The sequence below is a fragment of the Scophthalmus maximus genome, chromosome 14, assembly GCF_022379125.1.
Source record: "Scophthalmus maximus strain ysfricsl-2021 chromosome 14, ASM2237912v1, whole genome shotgun sequence".
Lineage (NCBI taxonomy): Eukaryota > Metazoa > Chordata > Actinopteri > Pleuronectiformes > Scophthalmidae > Scophthalmus > Scophthalmus maximus.
The window spans coordinates 7,501,090-7,514,155 of NC_061528.1; the positions used below are offsets into that span (position 1 = coordinate 7,501,090).

The window sequence follows — 13,066 nt, forward strand, 5'->3', positions numbered from 1 at the left end:
CAAAGCTAATTTAAATTCTTCTCTGGAGGTCTTTCATTCAGTGACCAGAATCACTCTCTTGCCTTTTTTCCTCCTAATTTTCACCATTCCTCCTCTACATGACTTCTCTCTCCCCATTTGAATTTTGCGTCTTATAATACTTTTACAGATTCCTCCTTGCTTCCGTCACCCAGTCGTTATGAGCAATGTTTTTTGAAAATCTGGATACAGAAACTTCCTGTAATTCTTATATAAGGCAGTGGGGGGAGCGTTTCATGCAATAGTAGAGTTTGAATGTTTATCAATGTAACCAAATGTGCCACCCTGTACCCGTACTGCTGGCTCCAGGTCTGCACTGCACTCACCGTACATGGCATTCGTTCATTCATCGCTCTCTATGCTTTACATTGCTGTCACATTGGACACGGTTTCCGGTTTATGTCTGTCGCTATACGAGGATGCCGACTGAAGAAGAATAATAATGAAAGAAAAAAAACTTCTTTGACAACACTTTCGAGTAAACACACTTGATCTGCTCCAGTTGTGAAAAAGTACTTCTCCTGAAGTATTTGTCAAAGATAATTACATCATGTGACTACAGAGAATTTTCCCAGGAAAAATGTAATTTACACACGAACAAAAAAAATCTATACAATTTAGTGATAGGACCCTAAAAGACCCCTAACTATTAAAGGGTTGAAGCCAGTAGTCCAACAACAGCTATTGTCCGGTCGTTTAATCCCGAACAGCGATTGTCCAGTTGTTGCTGGGGGACGTAACCCGACAGCAGCAGGTCTGTCAAGCTCGGGACTCTTAGTAAGAGCCGTACAAGAGTTTTGAGGAAGTGCGTCCTTTTCGCAAAGTCTTTCAAGAACAGACCCTTGAAACCTAGAAACGAGGAGCCTGCTTTTGTCTTCTTCTGTCTGGAAAAAACACACATTGGAAAGAAAAACGACAAGAAAAAAAACAATCTAGTTGGAAATGTGCAAGTGTTTGCCAATTTTAAACCACATTTGCTGGGAGAGGATGGGACGTTGGTTCAGGTGTAGCAGCAGCAATGATTGAGGGGAGCAGGGCTCTAAGAAACATCCACTTTTCACTGTCGACAAACCAAAAATACCGGCACCTGGTTCATGATGAAATTAACTCTAGTCCTACCAAACAGGTTCCTGTTTATTTTTGCTACGTGCATATGTTTACCAATGGAAGTGTTGATCATGGAGTCCTCAGCTTTTATATGATATATCTGAATGTTTATTGAGCATCGTTATTTAATTCTTGTCTCCACTGTATGTATATATTCAAAATAAGATGAGGTGCATATATGAATCGTCGAGATCCAACCATGGTACTGCATCACCGACAACATGATGAGAATTGAAATACTTTTGTTCAATAAAATCTTTTGAAGAATACTAAAAAAAAACGACGCCCTGTTGAACCGTGTGATTTGTTAATTAGAAGAGCTCGAGGCCACATGATGCTCAACTCTTGACATGAAACAATCTTTACGTTATAGACGTTACATGAGTTATTTTTTTAAACATGCACTCCGGAGGAGGTTCAGAAAACTGGGAGTTTTCTGTCCACATATGAAGAGCGCAGCTGGAGGTTTCCAAAGTCAGTCCAAAAAAAGAGTATAGTGCCTAGACACCTTGTTGTCGGCCTTGGACATACCTCATCCCTCAACTTCCTTCTGTATTCTCACATGGTCTCACTCTGACATGGTATTTTCCAGAAATATCACCAGAGGCCTGGCAGAAAAAGTTTCCAAGCAAACATTTTTTGCGTTCTCGCATACAGCTCCTTCGGACATCAGTGCTCCGAACACAATTCAAGCGACCCGGTGTTCAGCATCACACTCGAGGACATCTTGACGTGCGGAGGAGCCACAGATGGAGAGTTGGCAGCGACACTCTCCTCCACCTGAGCTGTAGCCGAAACGAACTGTCGTCCACATCTGTCACACAAAAAACACACAGACCTGCTGCTACTCCTCGACTGCTCTATGCTGGTTTAAATCAGTAACGTATTGTGAAAACGCTGATCATCTCGAGCTATTATAGTATGATGGCCAGGCATGAATACTATTTTTTCCACTCATGCCTGAAAAATGTGTTATTCTTTGATATCAGCGCGATTACCTTTCAGTATCCCAAATGTTGCTGTGAATACTTCAGTTTTTAACACTGTGTACAAGCTCAGTCAGCCGTCAGGATGAGGATTTTCCCTCGAGGAGTTTGAGTCCATCTGGGCAATTTGCTGTCCCCTATACAGTATATACTGTACTGTACCTGTCAGCTGGTGCAGCCAGAGTCTGGCGGATGTTTGAGGTCACTTGAGAGGAGACTTTCTGTCAGCGTCAGACTCGTGATTAAAGGGCCATCTGCCTCGGCTTTGATGGCACTTCGCTGCCAACAGTTGGGATTCCACGTCTCTCCGAGTGAGGCCAATGGCTGAAACACACTTTACAGACAGAGTGCTGTGGTTTATGTGCAACACTTCGGGGACATGAATGAATTCATTACTTTCTGGGGTGGAAGGAGTTCAGTTCGTCTCTTTTGGACCAAATATCTGCAGACAAACATCCGCCTGGCACAATGATGGAGGGCAGGCAGGTTGACCTCGCACAGCTGTTCTACTGAAATGTGAGCTGCGGTACCTTGAAATGTCCACATGGTGGCAGTATGGTGCTTGTTACAGTGTCACCAGACAGTATTCCATGTTTCCATTTATCACACACATGTCTGCAAGAGATGTTGTCATCAAAAAAAATCTGCTTGGTTGGTTACCAGTGAATTCAATTCCGTGGATGAGACTGGGATTATGCAGAGTAGAAATAAGAATAAAAAGACGTACGTCACTTATGTCTCTGGCAAAAAATATGTTTCATAACATTAAACCATGAAATTTATATGGGAAGTTGTGTTTCATTCAGCCTCTTCCAAGTGAACCTTAATTCACAATAAAATAAAATGTTACAAACCTGGCCCTAGGATAGACTCACAGGGGAGAGAACTACAAGCGAATCCAAAGAGTTGAGGCCAGAGTGATTTCGCCGGCTTAATATCAAATCCAGTTTTTGAGTTGTCAAATTAAGGTGTGTATATACAGTTACTTGACAATAAACCATCCAATTTGTAGTCTTCATTGACAATTCAATTATCCACAGTATCCCTGCCCTGTTGACAGAAAAAGAAATGGAATAAAAAATCATTTAATTAGAGAATCAATTATGCAGGACAGTGCCGTGCCCCAGGCCCCCACAGTGAGAGGCCTGTTGGACCTCGCAGGAAGCACCCCCACAAAGACATGAATCACAGAAAACATCTCTTTGTGGCCTGTAATTACACGTCACGCTCAGAGACAACAGTGTTTGTGTCACAGGCGACTCCCTGAGATCACGACATCTTTAAACAGGGAGACGTGCTTCAGGCAACTACGTCTGTGTTGAGGCCGAGACCGAACAACAACATTGTCAAATACAAAGAGCTTCTGGTCCTGTAAAAAACTAATATGTGGCAAAACAAAACCTACACTTAACACCATGTTATATAGAGCATGTTTATGGATTTTCACTGATTTCCCAGGGAATAATGCCAAGAATAACGTCTTGGTTGAGCTGTTGGGCCTTGGTGGAGGTGTATGACCACTACTGGGTGCCATTCTAAAAGCTAATGCGTGCAAACCCCGACAAAAGTAGACAAACATACATAATGCACCAGCGCTAACCAAACCTCAACCAGTACGTCTCACATTTGCAAATGTCTACAGACACAGCCTTCACTTTGCCACGAGAGGAAGCAACTGTGCAACGCAACCGAGGTCTAAAAAATAAAAAGTTTTTGATCCCAAACAATCCCCCATTTTTTTGCGTCCTGGCCAAAGGCTGGAAACAAAATGAGAGGTCACACAGGGGGGTGGGGAGGGATGCTGGGAGTCAAGAGAGAGAGAGAGAGAGAGAGAGACACTGGCCACAAAGAACACAACAATATTTGATGCTCTTCAGGGACCTGGCCCCGATGTCACAGGTTGGAGAATAGAGCAAGAAGAGGTTGAACCCAAACCTTAAGCTGTGTTAGTTTTCATTATACCTCATAATTTCTCAAAGCAGTAATTACGTGCACTCAACTCTAAATTGCAGCTAATGAATGTGTGTATGAATGACGATTGACAGAAAAAGGCAATGTGTTTGTGCGTGAATGGGCGAGTGTGACCTGCAACCGTGAAGCGCTTTGGGTGGTCGATGAGACCAGAGAAGGGATACATAAATACAGCTCATATAGGTAAAACAACATCAGGGACAACATCTGAATGAATATTGATTTGGCTGTTTCACGGAGGACGATCGCCTTCAGTTGAGTCGAAAACAGTCAATTTCCCGCCGTCGTTCCTCCATTTCTTTCCCGCTGACTTGCTCCCGCCTCCATCCACCCTCCACCTCCCATCATCTGCCCCCCCCCCCCCTACACGAGCCAGCTGCGCACACGCACGCGGGGACGCGGAGGCCATCAGGAGCACAAATGACCGACTGATTGCGCAGAAGCGATGCGGGCTGTTGTGACAGCAGGAGCGCATGAGCCCCTGTGAATGGAACAATGTTGACTGGAAGCCCGCTTGTCAGCAAGCAACGATGTATTGACACGATGATGGCCCGCCTGCCTCGCTCTGCACATTTCTTTTGCTCAGACCTCTCTCCACCTCCTTCACTCCTCATCACCGACTCTTCTTCAGAGGCCCACGTGTACAGTAGACGGGATGCGAGCAGCGAATTACACTGATGGAGATGCTCTAATCTCGTCCTTTTTTTCCTCTCCCAGTTCCACACAACGTCTCCTCTCCATCCCGTGCTCAAAGGATGCGAGGGGCCGGAGACGTTCTGTTCCTTTTATTGCTGTGAACAAATCCCACAGAGTCCTGTTATCAAAGAAACCCTGGTCGTCCTCATGGACTTTTCTTCTGCGTCGTATTTTTTGGATTCAGTTCAATTCTTTTTTTTGTTCTATAAGTCATCAGAAAAAACAATGAAAAAAAAAACCATCCTAGAACACAGGGTCATATCTTGTTTTGTTCATGTTTCTATAATTTAAGACAAAAGAGCATCAGATCATATTTCAGAACCCGAGATCTGGAAAAAAAAAAAAAAGACTTACAGAATTAATTCATCTTAAAATCGTTTGAGATGAATTTTTTGTTTGATCAACTGTTGGATTAACAGACAAATTGTTCCATTCCTTTTGCATTGAGGACCAGTGGTTTCCAACCTGAAGTCCGGGGCACCCCCAATGGCCTCCAACCAACGTCTGAGGGGTCACAAGATCACAAGAACTTCATATTTTATTCATTTTATTTCTTGTCAAACAACTGGGCGGTCTTCACCTCATCAGCCCCTCAAATGAAACAATCTGAGCAGGAAAACAAATCGATATTTGTTCACGCTGCTCACAACTCCCGCGCCCGCAGAGAGAGCAGACACTCAAACAGGCTGGAAAACCACTGGCATAGATTTCCAAAACAAATATGAAATTCACTTGGACAGGCCACATCTGGAGCACTGCATGTTCCGTCGGAACAATGAACCCTTTTCATTCCACCTTCAATCTTAAGTTCAACACTCCATGGCTGGAAAAAAAATGTGACGCTATATTCTGAAGTACAGGGGAAAATGAACTTGACCGTTGCCAAAAGGTTTTGGAGATGTCGGCCATCTTCTCTTTCTTTTCTCTGACTGTGATGGCGCTCGACCGGAGGAGCGAGGCAGAGACGGAGGGCAGTTCAGATTGATGGTGACGCTGTGACCCTTTGAATCCATAAAAATAAGAGCTTTTTTCAGCAAAGTATTTGGTATTTTCTCTTGTGAGAGAAGAGCGTCCGCCGTGATGTCTGTGTGGTCACAGCGGACAAAAGAGGACAAAGAGTGACGCGGGAGCGAGCGAACAAAATGAGGGGAATTGTGTTTGGAGACGAGCATTTTTTTCCGATCTGCGGATGTTCCAGTTCCGAATCCGCAGGACGACCAAAACAAACATTGACACATATGATATGATGAGGGTCATTCTGCATCATCCCTGTCCGCGGCTGCTCTGATGCCGAGATGCTCTTTTCACAGATTTGGGGGCAAATAAAGAAAAAAAAAGAAAGAGCTTCGTACCTGGATCTGAGGCATAATGTTTCACACGTCACGATGCTTTGCATTTCTTTCCAGCTCAGTGTGCGGTACATTTGGAGAGGCAGGATCACACCGGGTGTCGTATGAAGGTGTTGTGGCGATGAAATTCTTCCTCCTGTTAGAAACGCCGTGGGCTTTTCATGTCAGTCCATCGCCGGTTCTCATCATCCGCTCTTCGGCTCCAATCGGCTCCATGGCTGAGAATTAAATGACAAACTGCACAGGGAGGGAAACGGGTGATGTTAGTGATCAGTGTGTTTCCACAATGTGGTTATGGACTTTCATACAAAAGAAATCTGCATTTATCTGGCACATATCCAGTCTTGATGACCACTCAAAGCGTTTCATACGACAGGTAAAATTCACACACACGCATGTATACAGCATTTGGTCTTTACGTATACGTACGAGTGCTTTGCGCACACACGCACACACACACACACACACACACACTCATACACTGATGCGACATCAAGGGGTCAATTTGAGGTTCAGTATTTCGCCCACGGACACTTGGACATGTGGATTGAACCGCCGTCCTTCAGATGAGCGTACAACCTTCTGTACCTAATGGGCCACGGGGGCCCATGATGTATGTGAATCGGAGAAATCCACAGACAACTGTTTTCAAGTAATGCTTGAGGGCAGCGGGCCTTTGATAAGACTCGCTGCAAGGAGGCGCCAGGGGACTCGGCCTCCTTCAGTATGTACGTTAATATACCTGCTGGGCGTGAGGCGTGAGGCGTGAGGCGTGTGCACGTGAATCCTAATCGTCGGTGAGCCGTCACACAGCCGGTGGCATGCATGTTTCATAACGTGTGAGGAATGAAAGATCCTCACTCGTCCTCAGCCGCAATCAGCATCTTTCCTCTTTGTGAATTCTGTTTCCTTCGACTCTCCCTTCTTCTGATTTCCTGCATTCCAGCTCTACACTCGGGAGAGACTGAGAGGCTGCTCGCAGGTCCAAACCAAACACTAGTCTCCACCTTGGAGACACACTTGGACACGGACACACACACACACACACACACACACACGCACGCACGCACGCAAACACGCACGCACGCACGCACGCACGCACGCAGGCACGCACGCAGGCACGCAGGCACGCAGGCACACACACAAAGAAGAAAAATCCTACACGTTTTAAAACGTTCAAGAAAACAGAACGTGGTTAGCCAACAAGCAAAAAGACATAATCTTCTTGGTGGGTGTTAGAAAATGTCCCAATACCCAGCTTAAAAAATATTCAGCCTTTTTTTTAAGTATACAGCTTTGATCAGTGGCTAATGTTAGGAGACATATAGGAAGACATTGAGACACAGAGTACATGAGAGCTGGATACAGTGCTGACACTCCGCCTTGTTCCTGTGGCCAGTTGCTAAACCAGAATGTATTTTCCACATAGACCAGATTTATTGCAAATTTTCAGTTCAGAAAAGAAAGTTTCTATCCATAAGTCTTTTGTTACAGCACGACGACACCCCAGTGTAAAGTCACGCGTCCTGAGCGCGGAGGAGGAGGCAGCAGGACAGACACTAATGCACATGTGGCAGTTGGCCTCACCACATGGACGCAAACGTGGGACACTAGAAAGGTTTTTATTATTTCTTTTAATTCTGTATCCTTTCAGCTTATCTGCTCAGCAAAGCAATTTCCATCCAAGTGAAAGGAACGTCTATCTTTCCTGGAAATGTATGGATTTTTTATTCATTACCCATATGCATAAAAAAAAAGCGAGGCATGTTTGTTAAATGAAAAGATCAAGGCCAAGGTAAAGCAGACTGTACATTGAAACGAAGCACTGGGGGAGGTGGACAACTTGTGTCTCCTCGGGCCAAAGATTTGAACCAATTGGAGAATTAGGCCTTTTCGAACATTCACGGACATTCAGGACACTCTCTGATTTATGTCTGGGACGAGAGCCAAGACGTGCTCAGGTATTTCACTGACTTCATTTGCGCAGATTTCTCCTCGGGTGTTTCAGTAGGATCGGCACAGGGATGCCGACATGAATGTTACAGAGACACCTTCAGCGTCAATAAAACATCCAGACAGTGGATTCATCCTTCAGCGCAATTTACAATCACCTCAGACAGTGGAATCATATTTCTTCTCATTTCTGTTCTAAAAGGTGAAAAAAAAAGAAGGAATTCAGCTTTCTCTCCCTGCTACTCGTGTGCTCTGTGTGTGTGTGTGTGTGTGTGTGTGTGTGTGTGTGTGTGTGTGTGTGTGTGTGTGGGAGATGGAAAAGTACCCGGGACACAAGAAAATTCCTTCATGAGAGCAAAAGCTCCCGGTTCCAGTCTTGTTTCTGCAGGCGGGGAAGGTAAAGGACATTCCGATACCACGGGCCACTTTCCACTTTTCCCTCTGGTCGCGCAGAGTTTGTGCACAGTCGTTCCCTCTCAGCCGCACTGTCAGGACCCTGAGCCGGTGGGAGATGGCTCCCCAGCAGCAGTGTGTGAGGGCCGCAGGGCTGGCTGCGATCGTGACACTACTGGCGCTGACGGGTGAGCTCAGTCTCCTTCTCTTCTCTTGACAAAGCGAAGCAAAAGTCAACTAGCAGAAAAGTGAAATAGCGGCAGCTGGGATTTGAAACAGCACACTCGGATGAAAGGAAGATGAAGTACCTGCACGTCAGGGTGTGTGGGGATGAAGTAAGCGAGGGAGAGAGCAGCCGCTGCAGAAAGAATGTCGGCAGACTGATGATTTTTCTCAGCCACCGTCTTTCTTCTTCTTCCTCTCTCGCCCACCCCTCGAGGTAACGCGGACGCGGGAGATGAGAAGAGTACAGTGAAAATGTGGACTCATCAGTGGACAACAGAATCGATGCCTTCCCCCCGTTGACTTAAAACAAAGTGTAATTTCCATTTCTGCTCCCCACTTTATCAGGACCTGATTGAAGCACACGTGTCGAATGTTATTTTCCATCCTGAAATATGGTAATTACAGCCCATTCGTTCTGATTCAGAAGGAAAGTCAACACTAACACACAGACTTCAATCTCACTTCATGTGACCAATCATGCGTGCGCTGCTGTTCAGGGCGGTGGAAACATTAACCTGCAGGTATCTGATCACAAATCAAAGTAATGAACAGATGACCTTTTTTGGGGGGGATTTGATGATGCTAGAGGGAAAAAAAAGTCAGGGGATCACCAGAATATGATTCATCATCTGGGGACCACGAATATCTGTTGAAAAAAAATCAACACACGCTGAGATCAGAACACTGATCTTGTAGTTGGATGAATTTGATCCTTTTACTTTAATTGCGAGGTGCAAATGATGCCTGCAAGCGGATAAAGGTCACAGACATCACTATGTTCACTTATATCAATAGTTGCGGGGGAGAAGATTAGTACACACGGGATAAGAATCATTGACACTGCACATGTTGTGGACACATGTTAAATCCGATGGGAAGTTGCTGTTCAGACCTTTATGGAAAACAAGCGGAGGAAGAAAAATAAAACCGCACACACACACATGCAAGCAATTTCCTCCAACCGTATCCTTCCACGTCTGACCCCAGTGAGGATGTTTTGTGCTCAAGCGATGACAGAGTCTACCTTAAGATTCGGACTGGTGTCTTTGCACACTCTGAGGCATTGTTTTTTTCCTTCTTCCCCCCAACTAAAGCCCCTTGGACGGCTGGATTTGTGGCCCAGATGCACAGTCCTGGTGTAGAAAGGTCATCTGTCTGAACGGGCTGAGAGCAAGACACCTCATTAATGCACTTCATCAGTATGAGCTTTGCCCCACGCGCAGTGGGGGAGAAGAGCAGCGGGAGGGAAGCTGCTGTAACATATATATCTACATGCAATCTGGACCAAAACAAATTCAATCAAAATCCCTGGATGTGAGTTGACAACTTCTCCTTTAATCCCGCTCGAGGCGCCACTCTGACATTTGACAACAAACTCGCCCGTGAAACTGGTTTGGTTTAACTTCAGTGTAAAACTGCTTCTGCTAATCAGAATATTAATTTTCAAATCAAAGACTTTTGATGAAATTAAAGCTATAAAGTCTGAAGCTATAAAAGTAGAATTTAACATATAGTTAAGACGGGGACTTAAAGATTGACCAATAGAAATCCACTTTGATTGCCAATAAACTGATCGTAACCATTGTGTGTAGACCGGCAGCTCACGACTATTTTCATAATCGATTCATCTGTCGATTGGTATTTTGGTCCATAAAATGGTGAAAAATGTGGATCGTGTTTCCCAAAACCCCAAGATGATTTGTTTTGTTTTGTCCACACACAAAAAGATATTTAGTTTACTGTCACAGAGGAGCAAAGAAACCAGAACATATTCACATTTAAGAAGCTGAAATCAGAGACTTTTGAATTTTTTTTTAGAACCAATTAAGCGGTTATCAAAATAGTTGGTAAATAATTTAGTTACCAATTACTGATCGATTAATCGATTAACTGTTGCAGCTCAAATTGTGTGTGACTGTTTCAGAAGTGAATGGTTAACTTACCCATCGTGACAGAAGGTGTTCACGCTGCAGCTCATCCGTTCTCTTCTGTCACTTTCCCAGATGTAGCCGGCGAGAGCAGCTTGCACAAGATCTTGAGGAAAAGAGACGGTAACATCCCCAACGAACTCCACTGGAAAGATTTGATTTCTTTTTTAAATAGCCCTTTCATTATTTTGCCCTTTTGTGCTTCCACCCAGTGGCAGGACCTGGTATCACCCTGTCCAAGTCCTCGGTTGCCGTCCCTCCCTCCGAGGCTCAACAGTTCCTGGCCAAGCTGAGCAGAACCAAGAGGAACATTTGGGATCGCAGCCAACCGGACGTGCAGCAGTGGATCATGCAGTTCATGTACATGGGATTTGATGAGCAGGTGCGTTGTGTCTGTTCCAGGAGAGTTCAGATTTTCTGTTCTGTTCAAAGCAAACAGAAATCATAAATCCATGCAGAATTTCTCAACAAAACACATTTGACATAAAAAGTTCAACATGGCTTTTTTTTCCCCCCGCCTCCAAACTGTTCAGATTTTGTGAGTGAAAAATCTGTTTCCACATCCTAATGCAGCAGGATTCAACTGGATGTTCACAGAAGACAAAGAGAATAATTTAGCATTAAAAAATGTCTGTAATGATGAGATTTATTATCAAAATTGAAGCATCAGATGCTGAAATACTCCCTGATAAGGGTCAATCTGCAAATGCACTTCATCCTACAATTCCCATGATGCAACTGGTGTCGTACGAGGTGCCTGGTAAATGCCAGTGTCTTGAGAAATGGTATTACCGTCATTGCTAAAAAAATAACAAACAACAAAACCTGATAATGTCTCAAGTCTGAATCATCTTCTCAGACATGACAAAGCTCCTGCACAGCTTCCGGGAGGAATAATCTCACTTCTTTTTCCTACTACTACAATTGTGAGTGTAAATGTCATCTTCTTTCCATGAGCAACAGAGTGTTGCAGACACAAAGTGTTTTCTAATGGAATAAGAAACGTTTCGATGACTTTGCGATATTTCTGTATCTGTTCTCGTCCATGTTGCGCTCGCTGGGTCGAAGAGGGCGGGGCACGTGGTATGATGGGGAGGTCATGTACTGCGTTGTCTGTTGAGCAACAAATCAGAATTGCAACGGAACACCGCAGCGTTCCATTCCCCTCTCTGATGATGATGTGACACATTTAGTAGTGTGTTACTTTGCTGACACACCCTGAAGTACACACCTGCACCACGGCAGCAGGGTGACGACAGTTGTCAGGTTGTTTTACTTATGCTTATGTTTATCAAACCACGTCCGCACAGCACAGATTCAATGGCTTTTTGTGTGTGCTATCATAGTTGGTAGTTAGTTAACAATATTCATTTCATTGAGGAAAAAAAAACATACAAAAGATAAAACAGATACCTAACAATAGAACCTGCAGTTATCTGGATCTTTATACATGCGGGAGGACGGAAATGTGGAGTGACCAGATAAGTGGCACACGTGCTCGAAACGTTGCCGTCTGACTGAAAGGGTAAATAACGAGCAGTACAGTACACGACAACTCACGACTTCCCTCTCTAATATAAACCCACGGGCACACCCAGCATCAGTTGTCTTTCAGGTCAGTGACCGTCAGGTGGAATTCACCTGGGACTGCAGGGACAGCAGGGAGCAGAGAACAAGGACGGGGGGAGAGGAAGCAGAGTGCACAAAATGACTCCCATCCCCCATTATTTTTGACAACTGACAGCGTTTCCGCCCTTGTAGCAGTGTTTCTCAAAACAGCCCCGTGCATGACACCTTGGGGTTATACCATTTGCTGCTGCTTCCTTAGAAAGGCCAAAGCTGTCACAGCATTGGCCTTTTCAATATTTGCCTTTCATGCACGTCTATTTGGCCCAGCTGTGCCTGCTGACGGTCTCAGCAGGAGCCTCACCGGCCGCTCTGTGTCTATTAGCCAGAGATTTGTCGAGGCCGACTCCCCTAACGAGTCACGTCTGTGCTGCTTTTTTCAATCACCAGAGGCTGGAGACCGACCTGTCGTACTGGAGGGACCAGGCACGCTCCAGCGACCAAGGGCGTCAGCATCACTACGATGAAAATGCCCCCATCGCCCCGCGTGACCACGCTTCCTACAGACACGGAGCCAACGTCAACTACGAATACTATTAACTCCAGGCTCGCACGCAGTCCGAGGGACGTGTGGGCGGTCTAAGGTGTTTGTTTCTTCGTGTAAGTTCAGCCTTCTCTTCTGAGAGAATGACGTCAAGTCGTGACCTGCCACATAAATGCTCTTTGTCTTCATTCGTTACATCGGCCAGTGTGTGACCAATTGTCTTTCTCTTCATCCGAACATGTCAGACACGAGGAATGACACGGAAGTAGTCTTGGCTTTGGTCTGGCACCGTTGTAAATAAACATGTGGCTCCATACCGACTGAATCGCC

The 13,066-nt window shown here is 45.1% G+C and overlaps 1 protein-coding gene across 1 annotated transcript; it reads left to right on the top strand.

Moving 5' to 3' along the window:
* The first annotated feature begins 8,379 nt into the window (after positions 1–8,379).
* Positions 8,380–13,056, top strand: ecrg4a (ECRG4 augurin precursor a). The gene is made up of 4 exons (XM_035603881.2): positions 8,380–8,661; positions 10,702–10,749; positions 10,839–11,008; positions 12,643–13,056. Exons 1-4 carry the CDS (start codon positions 8,592–8,594, stop codon positions 12,790–12,792), a joined length of 438 nt encoding a protein of 145 aa, XP_035459774.1. The 5' UTR covers positions 8,380–8,591; the 3' UTR covers positions 12,793–13,056.
* The last annotated feature ends 10 nt before the right edge of the window (positions 13,057–13,066 follow it).

What these genes read in the sequence shown, in the direction of transcription:
- ecrg4a (XM_035603881.2), top strand. Translation starts at nt 8,592, where the DNA reads ATGGCTCCCCAGCAGCAGTGTGTGAGGGCCGCAGGGCTGGCTGCGATC. An exon ending in GACACTACTGGCGCTGACGG is followed by an intron (nt 8,662 to 10,701) that starts GTGAGCTCAGTC and finishes TCACTTTCCCAG; the next exon opens with ATGTAGCCGGCGAGAGCAGC. An exon ending in ACATGGGATTTGATGAGCAG is followed by an intron (nt 11,009 to 12,642) that starts GTGCGTTGTGTC and finishes TTCAATCACCAG; the next exon opens with AGGCTGGAGACCGACCTGTC.